This window comes from Thunnus albacares, chromosome 1 (assembly GCF_914725855.1).
Source record: "Thunnus albacares chromosome 1, fThuAlb1.1, whole genome shotgun sequence".
NCBI classification, from domain to species: domain Eukaryota; kingdom Metazoa; phylum Chordata; class Actinopteri; order Scombriformes; family Scombridae; genus Thunnus; species Thunnus albacares.
In genome coordinates, this window is record NC_058106.1 from 35,902,904 (window position 1) to 35,922,418 (window position 19,515).

Sequence of the window (19,515 nt, forward strand, 5' to 3'; positions counted from 1 at the left end):
TCTTTGTTTACGTCTCATGTCCTAAAATCTCATATTCTCAAAGATCCTAAACAACCTTTATGTGTTCCACCTTTCTTTGCTTCTTTGTCACCACTGTATCTCATTTCCTTTGGTTAGAGTCACGTCTTTGATCTGTGATACGAGCACAAACACTGTCCTGGAAGCACCTCGCCGCGTTAACCCAGATTATCTTGTTTACAGCAGAGTTATGTAAGGAAGTAACGAGAACAGCAGAGGAAAAAGAAGAGAGATTATTTGCAGGCAGAACAGCTTTAGAGTACAAACTATTTTTTGGGATACGACATAACAGAAACAGTTTAATTATATGAATAAAACTAATAACAGGATCTACATATTAGATTGTTGCTTAAGCATCATTGTTTATGGATTATAATAAACTATTTATACAATATTCCCTTTCTGAGGGTCTTCCACTGTGTCTTATAGATACTAAACAGAAGAATAATGGTCTTTTGACCCACTTTTCATGCACCTCTTCCCGCCTCTTGTTCTGACCTTATATGGATCAGAGGCAGCTCAGTGTGGTGGCTCATAACCAACTCCAACTCAGCCTCTTAGTAGGGCAGCGATTAACGATTATTTTCATTATTGATTAATCATTTAGCCGATTTTAAAAATGTCCATTCCAGTTTCCAAGAGTCCACAATGACGTCTTCAGACGTCTTGTTTTGTCTGACCGACTGTTCAAATTTACAGTGATATAAAACAGCAGTAAATCATCATATTAGAGAAGCCGATACACCAGAATTTAGATATTCTTTCTTAAAAAAAGGCTCAAAACGATTTATCAATTATCAAAATAGTCACAGATTAATTTACAGTCAAACAACATGAGTGATGGTGGTTTGTTTCTGTATACGCTTTAGCATTCTGATATGTTTCCATATATCTGATGCTTTAACTGAACTGTTATATCACCTCCCCAACAAACACAGATTATAAATTTCTGACAAACATATTAAATACTACAGTACGGACGTGGTTTGAGTACAGAAACCCTGCTGTGTGTGTGTGTGTGTGTGTCTCACCTTGTCCTCCGGGGTACATACAGCGAAAGGCCCTTCCAAGCTCCTCAGCCTGCACTCTGCCAGCAGGAGTCAGCTCTCCTCCCCACTTCAGCACCAGAAGCAGAGACGGACCTTCCTTACGCGTATCTGCAAACATAATCCAGAGGAAATCAATCAACAGTCGCTCCAGTGTTTATATATCAGCACCAGTATACGTATGTTAAGGGACTGATTCCTTCTTACCTTCCTCCTCACTCGAGGTTTTGGGCTGCCCATGGGGCAGGTAGGTTAGTTGCACTTTTCTGTTGATCCCCGAGAAGTGGCCGTACCTTTAATCAGTAGGAAACATAACACATCTGGAATCATTAAAAGCCAAAGCTAACAGACTACTAATGATGTGGTGTTACTAATGTAGAAACTAGAGTTAGTTAATTAGCTGATTAATAAATTGAAAAATTAATCATTGTCATTATACAAGCAAAAATTTGCTTTCAAATTTGCAGATTTGCTGCTTTTCCTTGTCATACATGATAACAAACTGAATATATTTGGCTGTTGGACTCTGGCAAGTTATAAAAGCCATTTTTTACCATTTTCTGACATTTTAAAGACCAAATGATCAATCGAGTAAATAATAGACTAATTGATAATGAAAATATTCATTAGTTGCTCCAGTTGAAACAGGTAAGAAATGTCCAGTTCATTTTTTATATTCTCTGAAATAGCGTTAGTGTCTCTACGTTATCATGCTGATATGTGTGAAGGTCAGAAAACTATTTGCTGTTACAATTTGCAGACATGTAAAAAGGTCTGAGAGACAATGGGCTTCTTCTCTCTGTGTACAGACTGTTTATTCAGCTCCGTATGGCAGATAGTGACTCATGTGTCATAAGCACAGAGAGCAGAGAGAGAGCAGAGAGAGAGAGAGAGAGAGGAAGCCAAAAGCAAAGTTGGGAAACTCTGTCCCGACCGCGTCTGGGAAACTGACCTTCTAAAAGTTTACTTAGTGAGGTTGTTCATATCATTTAACACAAAAATACCAAAATCACTTCCTGGTTCTGACGGTATATTTAGGTGAACTTTGGGTTAATGCAAGGTTTCAAGCTTTTCTTAACAACCGGTCTACGTCAGAAATCTGTATTTTTTTCCGCTGCCTGTCGTGGTTCGAAACAATTTGCTGAAATGACCCAGAAAATGATGGATATGAGATCGGGGGGGGGGACGACTGGTGGTTACTGAAGTGGCCCGGTTCATTTATCGCTTACATTTCCAGGACAGTCTTCAGCTGCTCCAGTTTGGATTTCTTCTCCTCTATTTCGCAGTCGTTGTGCTGTCCTAGTTCTGCTAACAACTGCCTTGTGATGTCCAGCACCTCCTGTTGCCGTTAGAGACGATACAGATGTTCACCACACACAGGCTGGGACATATGAGCGTTAACTATTACAAGTTTAAATCGTATACGATCTTTGTTACCTGCAGTTGTTTTGGTTTCTTCAGCTTTAATTTCCCAGTTTTGTATCCTCCGTATTTTTCAAATAGATCAAAGAACCTGGATGAATCAACAACAAACTTAATCAAAAGTCTGAAAATGTATTAAAAATATCAGTCACAGAAGTAAAGTTGTAAAGGAGAGATAACCTACATGGGGTTGCGAACCTCCATCTTCATCTTTTGTTTGGGCGTTCTGTCTCCATGTCGGATGACGGCGATGACACAGCGTAGCTCCATCCTGAAAAGTGCACGTGTAAGTCTCATCAATCTCATCAATGGGACCCGAAAATGAACACTATGTTGTTGAACTGGTGTTTATAAAATCTTACAACTACAAACATTTACTAATAGTCATGTGGTTACGTTGTTCCTTTCTAAACTCTTGTAAGAGGACGATAAAAAAGCCCTTCTAATGAAGTAGAACAACACAAATAAGAAGCAAGACTGCAAGAACAATATTAACCAAAAGCTCACACACACACAGGTCAGACTCTTTGTGTAAAGTTTGACGTTAAACAGCAGCTCAAACTTTGACAGGTGGGTTCTAATTTACAACTCAAGCAGCTGAAGTCTCAAATGTGTAGAGCAGTTACCGCGGCAACCACCCGGCTTTAGCAGATGTGAATGGGTTTAAACATTAAAGATACATTTCATAACTTGAGAAATGTGTGATTGTGTCTGTTTGACCAACAGCAATTTTATAAAACAATTAGAAAACCATTTATGAACACAACTTAATATTTATGTCTGGAGTGTTTCTATCAGGTAACTTCAAGTCTGCTTATTGATTTAAATTACATACAGTCATAGTATTGTCTCAGTTTCAATCCAGGTGTAGCTGACGAACTCATCAAAGTAAGTAAAGTTTATTTCCAGAGCACATTTAAACACAGCCTCAGCTGACCAAAGTGCTGTACAAAAGGAAAACATATATATAATATGTAGGTAGGTAAATTATAATAATACACATGATGATAACTTAGGCACCATCCAAATTAATTTGAAGTACACTGAACACATCTCCGCTGCAAACATAACGCTAAACTGGTTTTTCTAGTGTTATGACTCACATGGTCCCTGACGTGGTGGGAACGATGGGGATATCTTCTGCCTCAGTAGGGATGGACCAGGGAATCTGAAACTGAGGAGCCAGCTCTCGCATCACGATGTTCCTACAAGAGTCACGAAGAGACACAAATTCAATTCACAGATCTGAATGAGAAACAACCAACGTCCAGCACGAACGACAGCTAATTAAAATAAAACGGTACCCGAGGATCTTGGCACAGTCGTCGTAGTACTTCATCGAGTTCTTCACAAAACTGAAACCGTTGACGTCACACACGTAGGAGTGTCCGTTGGCTCGGAGAAGGTCGAAGCCGCACACCGTTTGCTGCAAAAATGTTTTGAGATGCAACAAGCAGAAAATCAGTGATGTAAGAAAGAAGACAAACCAAACTGTATCAATATCATTCTTTTTTTGTTTACCTTGAACGCTAGGCAGACTTTACGCGCCACCAGTTTCTCCATGGCTGAGAGCATGACCGGGTAACGGACCTCCTTGCCCTCGCTGTCTCTCTCCACCTTCCCGTCCAAAGCGGGAGACTTTCGGGCCTCAGCGTGAGCGTAGTCCGGCCCCACAGTGTAAACCTGAAGGGGACAGGAAACACCCACAACCAACAGACATCCTCTCAGTCATTATTTTAAATTTTAAAGTAATGCACTGACTGGAATTATTATTGTTCCACAGCACAAAAAAGTAATATGACACTAAAAAAAACATGAATTAATTTTGGGCCTAAGATTAAAATCAACTCTACAATTAATCTTTATTGGAATAATCAGTTACTGGGTAAAAAAAACAATATGTCAGGGAGCTCTGTGATTGGACAGTCTTGCCAATATAAAAACAAGGAAACCGCAATCTGGAGTGACATTAAGACTAAACAATCACATTGCACTTTTAAGAGGGAGCGTTTGTTTGTATATAAAATATTGACAACTGTTGCCATCTAGAAGGTGGATGTTTCAGCTGCTGTTTAAACTGAAGAAATGAGGGATATTTATCTAGTGTTGCTACTGCTAGCTTGTTGCTAACACTGTTTTCATGACTGAACTTGAAGAAGCGGGGTTGTATGAGGTACTTATCCATAGTCAGTGTATCATTCGCAGTAGATGGCGGCACAGAAGCTAAGTAATGTACTGCTGTGGACGAGGGCGGCAGCATAATGTAAAAAAAAAAAGAAAAAACAAAACAAAACAGTTTAAGTGTACGCTATATTTTTAGAATAATTTCATGCTGCACACTGTATTACACAGCAGCTCTTTGGGTCAGAAAGTGCTGTTGCGACATAAAGTGTGCTGCTGCATGCGTAGGAATATGAAGGTGCTACGGTTGAGAAAATGTAGTGCCAAGGAAAAGGTAAAGGTAAAGCGGTGAAAATATTCTGATATTGATTTTTTTAAGTGGTTAAAATATGTTTTGCTGCTGGCCCCGTCCACAGCAGTACAATGATTAGCTTCTGCCTGCTTCTCCTACCTGGGGGGGGGGATGCGGACTGCCATCTATACCATCCATATAACCCCACTCTGAAAAATGCGAACTATCCCTTTAACACATTTTTTAAGGATTCTATCAGCCCACAGATCATGTCTGTGTTTTAAAGGGTAGTTTTTTTTTTACAATAAATACTTCAGGGAGACGTTTGGATTTATTAACCAGCTGCTTGCTGGTGGACGGTTCACGGTTCGTCGCTGCCAGTAATCACCGGATACTCTACCTTCACGTCAGTGCCATCTGTTGGCATGAACTCTTCATAGATGTAAGAGCCAGTCTTCCTCACGCTGCTCTCCGGTGAGTACACGCTGCTCCGGCTCCCGATCTACACAAGTCACAGAGTGAGTTGAGTGAGTAAAAAAAAAGTATTGTGAAATGACAAAGCCATTAGTTCAGCTGTTCTCTGTGCACAGTCTCTTTAAGATCCATCACTATCAGAACAAAAAGGGCTGCAGCTCCATGTTTGGCAACTGATTTATGATAATGATCCGTCTCTGGCAGAGCAAAAGACTCATGTACTGTTTCAAGTGTTTTATGAGAGGCTACTAAGTGGTGCAGATTAATACCTGTTGTGTTCTACTCTGTTCACTTGATTAACAGTTGCCATTATTACTTAACAGATAAAAGCAGGGGTGTACATTCAAAATGTCAAGACCAGCCCCGGGGCCTGTAACGCTTTTCCAAATATAAACACGAGTGCTGTTACTTCAGGCGCACAAGTGCACTTGGATGGAGGTGAGGGGTGGCTAGAGTCTAAAAGCCAAATCAGACCGAAGCCAAACGACGAGTCCAAAGCACTACAATTACAGGGAAAAGTTTCAGTGGTGTGGAACTCCAACTCACAGTCTGTGAAACACATCAGTGTGTTCCTGCTACATGTACAAGTGTTAGGATAAGCAAGCTTTCTGCAGCATTTACATAATTAAATTAAGACCTTTTCAACACCACAAAGAAAGCAATTTAATACTTTTTTTTTTTTTTTTTTTTACAGTCACATTGGCCAAAGAAAAGAAAACCAAAGGGGAGAATATGGCCTACAATTATTTATTTATTTATTTTAGACATTTATATCACATTTTTGCAGTACTTTCCAACTGTATGTAACAATAATTCTTAGTAAAAAAAAAAATCAATTAATGTGACCTGGACCCCTCTAGGTGGCAGTAAATGATGGATGGATTAACTAATTACACAATAATTAATTAGTTGATTTAAGTTTTAGTTAAAACTGACACTTGTCTATTATGAGTGGATGAGCTTCCTAGCTACTGTAGCTAGCATTAGCTTAGTTTGCTGCAGGTCTAGTCAGGATGGTTCTGATGGCCTGTGATGACACTGCTGTCTACCGCAGACAAGAAAAACTATATAAAAGACCTTTGTAAACAAAACCTTCTCGTGCATTTTTTTAGTAAAGTGAATTCAATACTTTTTAAGACTTTTCAAGACCTGCAGATACCCTGTATGATGCTCACTGAGGCAAATAAACACTGGTGTTGACAGGACGGTTACAGGATGGTCACAAATTTGGTGATTTTTAATTACTTGTCAGTTTCCTCCCACTAGTAGCATTAAAGTTATAATTTATGACTTTAGCATGAAATGAAGGACCTTTCTGAAGAGGCGCTGGCTGCCACCACCAGCAGACGTGGGGTAGTAGATGTAGACGTTGTGGTCCTCGGCACAGACGGGCTTCTCAACGAAAGGCTTCTGGAATATTTCTCCGTTCACCTCCACGTGGTCCTCTCCTTCCACCAGGTTGCACTCTGAGAGACACACACACATACAAAGCAGATGTTAAGTCCCATTTCACTACCCTCATAATACACACAGATGTTGCTCGCCCCATCGGTGTTTTATTCCTGAGCCCCCCCTGTGGAGCGGCTCTGCGCTCTGAACCATGTGACGTTCATCGGTTGTTGTTAAAAACAGTCGTTACTGTCAAGGAAAGGCACCAGACATAACTGATCGCTCATCGGTTCAGGGACTGCCTCTACGTCACTGTGTAAAAACAGGATTTAAATGCCAGACACAACATATCACAGCACTCAAGTATGGGACACTTGCAACTGCTTCACATTTGATACTATATTTATCCTCAAGCTGAAATAAAACCAATGCAGTCTTAAAATTAACGGCCTCAGGATGCTGCATGAACGGGGGCTGAGGGGGCTGTTTTTCTGACAGATTTTTCATGAGGAGGAAAAAAAAAAAGAAATCTTCCAGAATTAAATCAAGAGGTGGAGAGAATGTAGTTAACTTTGTATTGTCTTTACTCCCATTTGCTGTAACTGTAAAGTAAAAAAAAAAAAAGATATTGATTATCAATAGCAGACTGACCATCTGGTTTATCTGGGTCACGGTTCAGCACAGCATAGCGTGGTAGATCTATCCCTTCCTCCTGCAGGATGCGGTACACCTCCCTCCTGGAAAAACATGAACAAATGTTAATTAAAAAACTATTATCATTGTTGTCTTTCAACCAATACTGGAAATATATAGTTAAAGATCTCCAGTAGACGTGTTTTAATCATTGAAAAATTCCTAATCTATGAATATGCAAACGTTTTTCATGTCAAAAGGTTTAACTGCTGGACACAATATGTCTCCTGCTTCACTTCAAAGTCCATTCTCAGTGTTTGTGCACTGGAGGCGTCACGTTTTCCACATCACGTTTGTGTGAGCTGCATACTGCACAATGGCTCCCAGCTAGTTGTGATGTCACAAATCATGCTCGTAGGTAGGCGCACGTGTTAAAACTGCAACTTGAGCTGAGCGCAAAAGCAGCGGATGAATGTGAGAAAGGGCCTTCTAGTGTCAGTCTCTGGACATATATTATATGCACAGTGAAGCTCAAACATCCAAAATGACAAAAAACACATTTTTTTAAGAGGAGGAAGGGGGACTTGGAGCTATGTGGATTTACCTGTCCTGTATGTAGTACTGCATGTTCAGGTCATTGAGGAGCAGAGGGTTTCTCAGTTTGGCATAGCTCACTGCCTTATCCAGCGGGAATCCTGGTTGATATGCAAAGAATTTATTCAATAATTACAGAAAATATCCTGTTAGAAGTTACAGATTTTACAAGATTCAAAAAAATACTGAAACATTGTTGGAGAAAACAGACTCACATGGCACAGAATAACTCTGTTCAAGGTTCACCAAGTTGAATTTAAGACATTTTAAGATATTTTTAAACACACATACTTGTTTCACAATCTCATCGTTATTTGTAAATTGAATTTAAGACTTTTTAATATCTTCTATGAGGCTTTTTTTTGTTGAGGAAACTGAACGCTTTTGAATAGAATTTTCCGGACCTGCGGATTCTCCGTGTGTCGGACTAAAAACATAATGCTGACATTGTGTTACAAGACAGACACTGTGTTTAATGTGTAAATGGTTGAACAGCTGATAAGGAGCCCATGTGATCACTCAATGCATGAAAACACAAAAAAATGCATGTTTAGAAATCCTATAGAGTCGTCTAGTTGAATAAAAGCCCTTTAGCGTGAATAGAGAAAACCTGTTTATCTTCTCAGTGCAGGTGATCACTACTCTGTCTATCTTTGTTTGTGTGTGTCAAAGACAGTCGTACCCTTGGAGTGGAAGGAGATGAGGCAGTCACACAGAGGCCATTTGTCCACGGGCTCGTTGAGGATGACGTCCTCTGGGAAGATGACCACGGTGATGTACTCAAACCTGCACAGCCTCTCCAGGATCTGGGTCATCGGCTTGGACTTGGACTTCTTCATCATGCAGCAGATCCCCACCATGATCTGTTGCTCCGGGGGCTGAGTAAGGAGGAGAAAGAGAGCGATGTTGTAGTGAACCGTTGAAGGGCACGAGAAATACAATGGCGGCTTTGTCCCGCAAATCTCCCAAAAAATCTCATAGCAAAGAACTGACTGTGCATAGAAATAGCTACACATGTCAACAACAGAGAGAGATGGCTGTAGTGTCTGCTACTTTATGAAAGCAGAAAATAGAAAAGATGAAGAACTCCACTATGGCTGTCAAGGGTGCTGAGTGTTAATTTAGGGCACTTTCACACCTGTGGTTCAGTTGGAACCAGTCATAATAAAGTTATTTCCTTCCTTTTTAGTTCTGGTCTGCGTAGAGGACACACCAACATTATACAAACGACCGAGTCAGTTTTGGTGGGGAAATCAAATTGATTGAAAAAGTTATGCAGACTTTTTACTGAACATTGTGACACAAGAGCTCACGAAGAAATTAATGAGCGTCATCGCTCAAGACTGTAACTCCGACGTTGTTTTATGAACAGTGACATCCAGGGAGGAACTGGACGAATGAGAATGTCACTATTTATTATGAGCTCTATTTAACTAAATGTATTTCTGGTAATGATACGTTAGGACTATTTTTAAGTAGAAACAGGGGGACAGGGGTCGCAGATTAGCCTTAGCTAGAAATCCTATATGCAACACATCTGTTTCATGTTATTTTAACCTGTGACAATGTTGTTTGCATCGTCCCTGACAAATAAACTAATAAATATAATGGATAAAAACAGGTGTATTTTACCATTATTATACCCTGGGAGGTGGTAACTATGTGCATACCTGTTACCATTGTTACAATATATACGTTGCTTTTACATATTGTTTATGAGACTTGGCTTACTTCACAGTAACGAGCAGCAGATTTAATTGAATTTTAACTTTTGAATTAATGATAAAATCACAAATCTACTATCATACAATCCTGCTGTTTGTCTGTTTTGCTTTCACGCTACAACTACGCTGCTCCAGAGTCGGCCTGGTAGTGGATCGAGACCCAATCCAGTAGTTTAGTCCGCGTCGACTGGCTTCACACCAGCCAAAACAAATCATTTTAAAACTCTTAAGAATCGGTGTGAAAGCACCCTGAAAGCCATCTGCTGATGACTCATCTGTGATTTTCACAGATAATCTGATGCTTTTGTAGCTAGCACAGATAGCTCAGGAAAGGAACAGATTATAGTAAAAAAGAGATTATGTGGTTTGACAGAAGTCTCCCACCGAGTCTGTGTCTTCGTCGTCCTCATACAGCTCCATGTCTGTCCTCATGCTATCCTCCAGGACCTCGCTCTCATCGTCCTCGCAGCCCACGAAGAATCTGGGAGCGCCACGCCGGCTCTCGCCCGGGCTGTTGGGCTCTGACATCACAGTCCCCCGCGGCAGCCCTCAGCGTCCCACCGCGCCATCGTACACCAACACACCGCCGGAGCGGGCCGCCGATGGAAGGGCACGAGGCCTGGGGAGAGGGACGGGTCCACTCTGCCTGGGCTGGACAGCAGAGCTTGAAGACGAAGGTGTGGATGAAGGCAGAGGAGCAGAACAACACTGAACGAGCGGGACTCAAACGTAAAAGGTTATGTGAGAAACGACGGTGTTGGTCAGTCCTCTGTAACGACGTCTTTGCTCAAGTTTCTCATTCTTCATTTAGTAAATTCCCATCTCATATGTCTGGCTTTGGTTTCTCCAGAGTCTTCAGCAACCTGGAGGCTACAGCTCCAATTATCTGGTGACAGTCCTTTCCTCCATTTGTATATAAGACTGACAGTCCTGCAAGAGAAACAAAACATCGGATATTATTTTTGCAGTTGTTTCATATGCAACGTGCTTCATAGTGTTGAGTAACATTCATTTGGGTGCCAACTAATCACAGTTACAGTCTCACTGCACTCAAGGATGTATCATAAAACATAAACCCCTCATGGATGTTTGTTTTCACGTGGAGAGAAAATAATGCGCTCACATGTTCGTGCTTTTTACCAAACTGGTCATCAAATATATCTAACATTAGCATCTAATGTTATCGTAAAAGTCACACATAAGCAGGAAAATTTTCTGTGAATTGAAACACCTTAACGAAATATGATATTTTACGTAAACTAGAAAACTGCTTCTATTTTGCAACAAAGGTCCAGAAATATGCTGAATTATTGTCAACTCAACAAATGTTACTCTATGGTTTTCTTGTGATTTTATTAAAATGTTACATTTCCTGTATATACTGTTGAGTTTGTTCAGTTAGTGTGAGTTGTGTGTAAAATATTAGGCAACAAACAATTAAATAAAAAATGTGTATGTATTCTTATTCCACCCAATAATTTCTCAAAAAGGAAATTGGTCAATTAATTGATTGACACAAAATTAAATTGGCAGCAATTTTTATAATCAAATAACAGTCATTTTTTAAAGAAAAAATGCTAAAAAAATTAGCTGGTTGCAGCTTCTTGAATGTGAGGTTTTTAAGTTTTTTCTGTGTCATACACCATTGTAAACAGAATTTAATATAAATTGAATTTAATATAAAATTAATAAAATCCTTTCAGTGCTTATCCTTGTTAAAAAGCAATGTTTTTGTTTTTTCCGGTACAGTCCCATTATGCCAGGTTATATAGGTAATTTTGGCCTCTGCACAGTAAAACACAGTGTCTGGCACCGCAAATCATGGCTGATATACCGTCACTTTCAAAAAGAAATGGTTGAGTGCTTGAGCAATAATTACCTCCAGTGCTTACTCTACTGTTGAACATTTAGCCCTGACGCTGCAGTCTGGTGCTGCAAAACAGCAGGAGCACAAGCTCTGATCTGCATTTCCATCACCACTAAACATAAGGCAGTCATGGAGACTCTCTGGCACGCTATAAGACACCCATGTGAACAACAAACCACTTCACCATCAGGCACAGTCACTCTAGCCCTTGTGTCTCACTAGGGACATTTTTGGCTTTTTAAATTGCAAATTTTTGATTATTTTGGCTGTGTTAAACCTGCAGTGCGGAACTTTTACATATAAATGAACACCAAACAGGCTCACACAGTGCTGATTAAGTCTATCACCTCCAGGTAAATCTCTCTGTATTTCAGAGTATACAGAGTTTTTAAATCTGATGTCAGTGGCGACATTCCCGCGCTGGCCAGATTAATGCATACTGCGCATGCTCTATGGACAAAGCATGCTGCACACCAGAGACATCTGCCAGCCGGGTGGCTAATTTCCCGTTAGCCCTCTGCTAACTTGAATCGTGTGGCTCTTCTAGACTTTCCAAATATTATCGGACCAAATGGACCAAATTCTGATGTAGAAAGGAGTCATTTCGCTCAAAACAGTTTATCTAGTGTTTCACAGCTGCTACAGTATGCAGCATAAACTTCAACAAGGGCGTGGATTCAACCTCCATTCATATAATAAATCTATAATAAATTGTGAAGCCAAAATAATGACACTCAGATCTTTATGGACATAAATGAACCCATTTAAACTGTAATTTTTGATCCCACGGCCATTACAGCATAAAATCATGCATTCTATTATATAAGGCTTTCAATCTAGAGCCCCAACTTCAAAATTGTAGTTTTTACTATTTTCCACCGGACTGAGCCATTTTCTCATGTTTGTCCTTTGGGGCAAATACATGTTATTTTCCTGGTTTTCACCAAGGGCACTGCTGCTGTATTATGGAGCACATGTAGCAAATGTATACAACTAAAATGATGTGCGTGTGTGTTGATATGGATGTTGGAGAGTGGTGTGTGCAGCTGAAGGAATAGAAATTATATGGTACTGAAGGTCTCTCTCCCTCAAAAACTGGAATTTAAAGGGTTAAAATTCTGAAACTGAATGAATATTTTGTAGTGATGATCAGGACTGAAAATGGTTAAAAGATTTAACTCAGTGAAAGTGGAAAATACTAACATATAATATTTTACGGCAGTTTTTTGACAGACATTTGCGTGAGGCACAAGGGCCAAAACTGATTATTTGCAGTTGAAAACAGTGTTATTAGCAATAAGCAGCCTAGAAGGGGTCCACATGAGACAATAAACAAAACACAGAACTGTCCAAAGCCTTGGGGATCTCAAACTGAGGGAACACAAATAAAGCTGCAAAAAAGGACAAGTTCTCTCCAAAGAATTTGGTTGTTTATTTAAAAGGTCCTGTGACCTAAAAAAGCTCTTTAATCTTCCTAAGATCCACAGATAACAGTAAACCATGTAGGCAACATTTTTTATCTTTATTAGTCAATTAATCAATCTAGAGAAAATTAATCTGCAAAGTCTTTTTTTGGGGGGGGAAAAAGAGGGCCAAACATTCACTGGCTCCAGCTTCTAAAATTAGAGCATTTGATGTTTTCTTTGTTTTCTATGATAGTAAATTAGTTTTTTGGACTCTTGACCAGAAAAAACAAGCAATGTGAATGTCAACTTACACTTCAGGAAATTGTGATGGGCACTTTTCACCATTTCTGGACATTTTACAGATGATTAGTCAAGAAAATAATCCACAGATTAGTTGATAATAAAACTGTTTAAAACATTTAGCAAATAGCAGATCAAGGAAAGCTTTGTGTGACTGCAGGAAAAGCCTACTGCTGTCTTCCACCAATTAAATGTTCTTGAGAAAATCTAATTAAAAAAGGGGGAAAGATATGGAGCAGATGTATTTTTGAGGAAATAATCTTTCCATTTAGACATGATTATTACTAAAGTATAATGCTTTTATGTTGGTTGATTGGTTGGTCAAGGGTGATGATTCATTCATCTTTTGTTACTAGTCTACTAAACAGATTCACACATACAGTAGAATACATGCATATACATTTAGAGCAGTGCAAACAGGGATTCATTCTGGTCAAGTGTGTGGCTGGAAAGTTTTACTACTTTATAAATGTTTTACTCCTGCCTGGTACACAAGTAGAGAAATTCATTCTTACTCCCATTTTGGCACTCAGTTAATTTAAAATAAACTCCTTCCGTGCCTAAGTGGATTAGTGTTTCAGAGCTTGAGCATAACAGTTAATCTCTTCTATTACACCTGCTTACTCAGGCTACCACAGCTACCACTAAGGACACTGAGGTCATGTGTGTTTTATGTTTTATGGGACTTTAGGGGTTCAGGTGACCCGGGTAAAGTTTACATTCTGCAATTTCATGCTACAAATGAGAGCTTTGGGATGAAACTCCTGTATCTGCATAGAAAAACAGTCTTGTTTTAACCTTGATAAAAATGCATTTTCAACAGAATCCTGTTGGTTTTCAGAGGGTTTTAATAAAGCTAGAAACTTAGAAAACAACCCAATGGACTGTAACAACATGGTGGGTTTTTAAAGGCTGATTTGACAAAGTATTAGTAAAGTGGTCATAGTAAAGCCTGATCACAAACTCAAATTTGCAAGTGAAAGTTTACTGAAGGTCAATGATATGACAGAGCCAAGGCTGCATTTGCACCATTCAACTCTAGTCCAGCTTCTTATTAATCTTGCCCTTTGACCTCCTAACTTCATATCATACATGTCTGAGGTTCTGGATCTCTTTCCATTCCTAAACTTGCCCTATTCCTCATTTTCCGTGTTTCTTGTCTCACAAACCTTCACCTCTACCTCACCTTGAACCGGATGACTCAGGACTTCTTGCTTGGGCAGGCTCAACTGCCTCCTGCAGAGCTGGAGTCTGCCAGGATCTGTTCCAACCTTTAATCTAGTGAGCAGTGGAGCCTGAGTCTGCACCAGAACTTGTTTCATTAAAACTATTTTGTCCCTGCCTCGTTTATTGACAGGAGAAAGTTTTAAATATCTTTTACCTGACAGTTTGGACCGAATGAACTTGCAGACTGAACAGGGTGTGTGTATGTAATTTATTACCAGATCTAGATTTCTAAAAGCCACGTGCCTGTGGTTATGTGCATAGCCTCCTTTCTACTTTCTAAAGTCAGATACCAATCATTTCTAGCCTAAGGGTCTTCACATTTGCCTATTTTTAGACCCATAAAGGATCGAGCATTTCCCCACCGGAACTCTACTCTGTATGGACTAATAGAGAGTCCAAACTGTGCTTCCTAATAACCTTTTGCACACTGCAAGAAGTAAAGTTCTGGTGGGGAAATGCTCAATCCTTTATTTATTCTTATGGGAACTCTGGGAGAAATGAATCCCTTCAAATAAAAAATAAAATAAATAGAGAATTATTTACATTATCAAGTAATTTGCAGATTAGTTTCATGTTTAAATCGATTTCTTGTTTTGCCAAAACAGTCCAAAAGGCAAAGACATTCAGTTTGCTGTCACACAACACAAAGATGAGCAAGAAATCCACACAACTGAGAAGCTGGAACTTTTTGTTTGGAAAGGACTTTTTGGATTTTATGAATACTTCATGATTAATTTTCTGACGATCTAATCATTTAATCGTGTAATTGTTTCAGCTGTTTTTGAATCTAAATCAATAGCTAAACTGTATTCAGGGTCCCTTCAAGATGTTAAGCAGGACAGAGAACGAGTTTTTTGTTGGGTTTTTTTTTTTTTTTTTAATAAGGAGGCTTGGACTAATGACCTCAGTAAATCTAAAATCCTGGCTTTGGACCTGGCAACCAAGGCAGCATTTCAGTGCAGTCAGTATGTGCATTTCCTATCACAGCGACTGTTAATAAGACTAGTTTATGTACTGCAGAAAAAGCACTAATGTTAGAGCTCCTGTCTCCCTTTGTAAAGGCCCTGCCAGGTTTAACTGTATGTATTCTTAAGGCACATGGCCGGATGTTAAAGGGTAGGGTCACAGATTTTTAAGTATGTCTTAAAGGTGTGTTTGTGGTAATTTGATAAAACACAACTTTAATTAGGAAAATGCAATGTGCAAGCACAGCGAAGACAGAATAATAAGGGTGTTATAGATGGATTTTTATTTTGTTTATCTATTTTAATGGATTTATCACATGTGCATTAGTCTCAAATTGCTATCGACACTTGTTCTGTCTTGTCTTGTCTTGACAGTCATCTGTAAAGCACTGTGAACTGCACTGACCTGTAGGAGAGGTGGCATACAGACGCAATTTGATTGATTGATTGATTCTAAAACAGGAACCTTCCACAAGAGTATGCAATATGCAGCACCCAGCTGTTATTGGACTCTTGTGGTGCAAAATCCCAAACAAATTTACAAGAAATAAAAATGACTTTTTTACTTCATTTGGGCACCTGTTGTTTAAAGAATGGCTTGAAAAATTGTGAACCCATCCTGAACCAAAAAATAATCTTACAGCAACTAGCGTTAGCAGGAAGGTTAAGTAACTAAACCACTGGAGACTGATGGATGTTGCGACCGTTAGTTAATAACTAACGTTACGTTACTGCATCAAGTCCATTAAAGCTGTGTGCAAATGTACGTTATTGTAAAGAGATGTTAGCAATACCAAGGCGCTGGTACATTGGATTATAACACTACTAAAGGGTAGCGTTAGCATGTAAAACGAACCTCATTCTCGACAGCCCATACATACATACAGTAGGCTTACTTCTACAAAACGTCATTTGGCGACGAAATTAAGGTGAGCTCCCGTTAAATTTAGCAGCACATTCAGCTAATGTTAGCATTCAGCTTAGCTTAGCACCCCCGGCTGGTTCGGCAATGTAACGTAAACAAGTCTTCCAGAGCCATTTTGTCTGCATTTTGAAGCAAATATTAAACGTCTGTGCGTTTGTTTATGTTAACGCCTTTAAGACTGAGAGCATGTCGATGATATTTCCGTCACCAGCGAGTAACAAATTAATGAACTCACAGTGTGGCTGGAGGGTTTGTGTCGCTGCCATCAGTCCGCTTCCTTTTACTCTTGACAGTGAAACTAACCTTATGTTTTTCAGTTTGACGCACGGGTGATCAACGCATAAACCGACCAATGGGAAAGGAGAATGACTTCGAGGAGGCGTGACGCAAAAAACACACGAGCCAATAAGCAACGACCACAGTCTGTTGCCGAGCATAGAGAGGAGAAGAGCGCCAGCGGCCTCTAGTGTTAGAGAGGCGTCTATCCGTTTAAATATCCTAAATTACCTTTTAATTCATTTTAAAAGAGCAACTTTAGCCCAAAAGAATTAACATTTCACTATTTGTAGTCTTCCTACCTCGAATTATAAGTTCCGTTTATGCAACTTTGTAGGTCTATTCCACTACGTTTCAGAGGGAAATATTGTTTTTATCATTTTAAAAACAATACGTATTATTATTTATTGTCCTCTACTCCAATACATTTATTTGACATATTTACTAGTTACTTTGAAGATTAAAATTGAGATTTTCAATGCAGGACTTTACGTTGTAATGGAGTAATGTGGAGTAATGGGTCTGAATACTTGTACCCCACCGTTGGACAGCTATGGAAATAGTTACTTCCTGTGTTTGTTTCCGGTGTAACGCTTAAATTTTTTGACTACATATGTTTGTGTCTAATGCTATTTATAGCTGACTATAGCCTACAATGGTTTTATTATTAATTTATTATTATTATTATTTTGTACTTTTTTTTATACATTCATGGCCAGTTGGTGCATCTGTGGTAGTTTACTTCCAATAGTATCACTGACCAATCTTCATTGAACTCTTTATTGACTTGTGTTTTGTGAAATGTGTGTTTTGCACCTCAGGGCCACTGTAATCTTTATATTTTTCTTTTTTTTTTAATGACATAATATGCACAAACCAAAGTTATACTACATGTGTTTCTGCTACTAGTTCCACTATAATTTACTATTACTAAATTACTAGTCCCACTACTGCTATTACACTTCAATGATTGTACTGTATTACATGAATCCAACAACAGGAAATGTTCTGAAGGCTTCTCTGACTCAAACTCAGCATTTTTAAAGGTGACCCTGCCCTCTTTCAATATAGAGTCAGCAGAGCGAACCGCCTGCCTGCTGCAGCTGCTGCCAACATTGACGCAAGTGTGTCTCTGAGCTTCCCTGTGCAGACCGGAGCCTGTTTGACCAACGCACCACCCAGTCGATTACATACCTGTGTGCAGGCCAGCTGGGGCTGCTGCTGCTGCTGCTGCTGCTGCTGCTGCTGTGAACTTCTCTGAGTCACAGTGGGCCGCTATACTACTTATGAAAAGAGCATTTTATAAACAGCAGGCATGCAAACAAGGCTCTTCTCAAATCAAACTGAACATGGAGAAGAGAGGGTGTACCCACTTGCACAAATATTGTCTGTATGCAACATAAAAATATGTTTGTCCTCCTGGCGTAAGATTCTTTTTTTATCATAATCAGCTACAATTAACACTAAAACTCACATATGGTGTTTGTGCTGCGTCACCCACTGTATATAGTTGGAACAGAGTATCTTTAGGTAGCGGTCAAGAGGCAGCTTTTCTCAGATTTTCACTCAGATTTACCTAAATGATCCTTGCCTTCACTGCCTCCGGCTCCTCTCACAAAGACCCTCTGTAAAGCAGACCCTCTGCTGCTCAGTGCCCTCATATGGCTTCTATTTGCCAAATTCAGGGGTGTTTCACTCCCGGTGACTTACAGCAACAGGTCAGACCAGGACAAGGAGTCTCATTATGAATGCAGTTTCAGTCTCTGTACCTCTGGGCTGCTGCTGCTGCTGCTGCTGCTGCTGGTTGCTTCGGTCTCTGGGCCCCTGGAGGAACCCTATCAGCTTATTCCACCTTTAACTGGCTGTTCATACCACCGGGTTGTTCCTTAAACTGCACAACAGGTGGATGCGGAGGGAAGCCATGCGGGTGATGCAACCCTTAGATTAAGGTGTGGCATGTGGAAATTTCCACCAAAGGTTAAGTAAGCACTTCATCATTCTTTATAACATGTGCGCTTGAGTAGACCAGCCCAGATGTGGTTTTGAAATGAAAGGATACAGCTGATGATGTTCTATATTTCTCTTTTTAATGAATCCAAAACCTGATATATCTTATTCCTCCGTGTCATAGAGCTTCATTGTTGTTTGTGGTGTCTTGAAAAGGCTGACTACCATAATACATTGGAGCAGTTGGGGGGGGTTAAGTGCCTTGCTCAAGGGCTCTGCTCCGCTCTTTCACTTCCTTACTCAGATTTCTCCTGCCAGTCCAGGTATTGAACCGACAACCTTCTGATCAGGAAGCTGCTTCTCAATTTGAACATATCAGACGTTCATATTAAATGTTAATGTTTGATTAAAGAGTTTAAATGGTCAACAGTAACCTGCTTGTGTTACAATAAGAACATTTATCTTTATCTTTATCTATATTGTTATCATCACTGTGAAATGCCTTTGAACAATGAACACATTATAAATGGACTTTTGTCACAACAGGATACACCTCTCTTATCATCTGAGTCACTTTTTATATAGTTTTGCAATCATGTGAAAACAGAAAGAGACTGAAATGTCAGTGACAATACCTGTGAGGCTGGATGTACTGAAACACTAAATAAACAATCAGAGACAGAAATACAGGCGACAGAAACCTGTTTATACAATCACAAATCTTACATCTTCTCAATTTCATGCGGGAATAAAACTGCACATCATTCATCCTGCACCCTGACTCTGAATACTGTATCAACATTAAACACATATTTCATTGGTTTGGTCTTTGAGTTACCAAAAACTAAAATAAAATAACAATAACCTGTAAGAATTAATAATAAGTCAG

The 19,515-nt window shown here is 39.6% G+C and overlaps 1 protein-coding gene across 13 annotated transcripts in view; it reads right to left on the reverse strand.

The window, feature by feature from the left end:
- ppip5k1a (diphosphoinositol pentakisphosphate kinase 1a) overlaps nucleotides 1–16,744 on the reverse strand; it is a 37,922-nt gene extending 21,178 nt beyond the window's left edge. For all 13 annotated transcript variants that reach the window (XM_044356860.1, XM_044356845.1, XM_044356784.1 and 10 more), the window contains exons 1-15: nucleotides 16,639–16,744; nucleotides 10,098–10,643; nucleotides 8,672–8,867; nucleotides 8,000–8,090; nucleotides 7,414–7,499; nucleotides 6,685–6,839; nucleotides 5,300–5,401; nucleotides 4,008–4,169; nucleotides 3,791–3,912; nucleotides 3,590–3,691; nucleotides 2,671–2,757; nucleotides 2,502–2,577; nucleotides 2,294–2,403; nucleotides 1,272–1,357; nucleotides 1,050–1,175 (exon numbers count right to left, since the gene is read on the reverse strand). In XM_044356860.1, the coding sequence (XP_044212795.1) occupies nucleotides 1,050–1,175; nucleotides 1,272–1,357; nucleotides 2,294–2,403; nucleotides 2,502–2,577; nucleotides 2,671–2,757; nucleotides 3,590–3,691; nucleotides 3,791–3,912; nucleotides 4,008–4,169; nucleotides 5,300–5,401; nucleotides 6,685–6,839; nucleotides 7,414–7,499; nucleotides 8,000–8,090; nucleotides 8,672–8,867; nucleotides 10,098–10,241 (1,645 nt within the window). In that variant the 5' untranslated portion in view covers nucleotides 10,242–10,643; nucleotides 16,639–16,744. The remainder of the gene's footprint in view (nucleotides 1–1,049; nucleotides 1,176–1,271; nucleotides 1,358–2,293; nucleotides 2,404–2,501; nucleotides 2,578–2,670; nucleotides 2,758–3,589; nucleotides 3,692–3,790; nucleotides 3,913–4,007; nucleotides 4,170–5,299; nucleotides 5,402–6,684; nucleotides 6,840–7,413; nucleotides 7,500–7,999; nucleotides 8,091–8,671; nucleotides 8,868–10,097; nucleotides 10,644–16,638) is intronic.
- Between the last annotated feature and the right edge of the window lie 2,771 nt (nucleotides 16,745–19,515).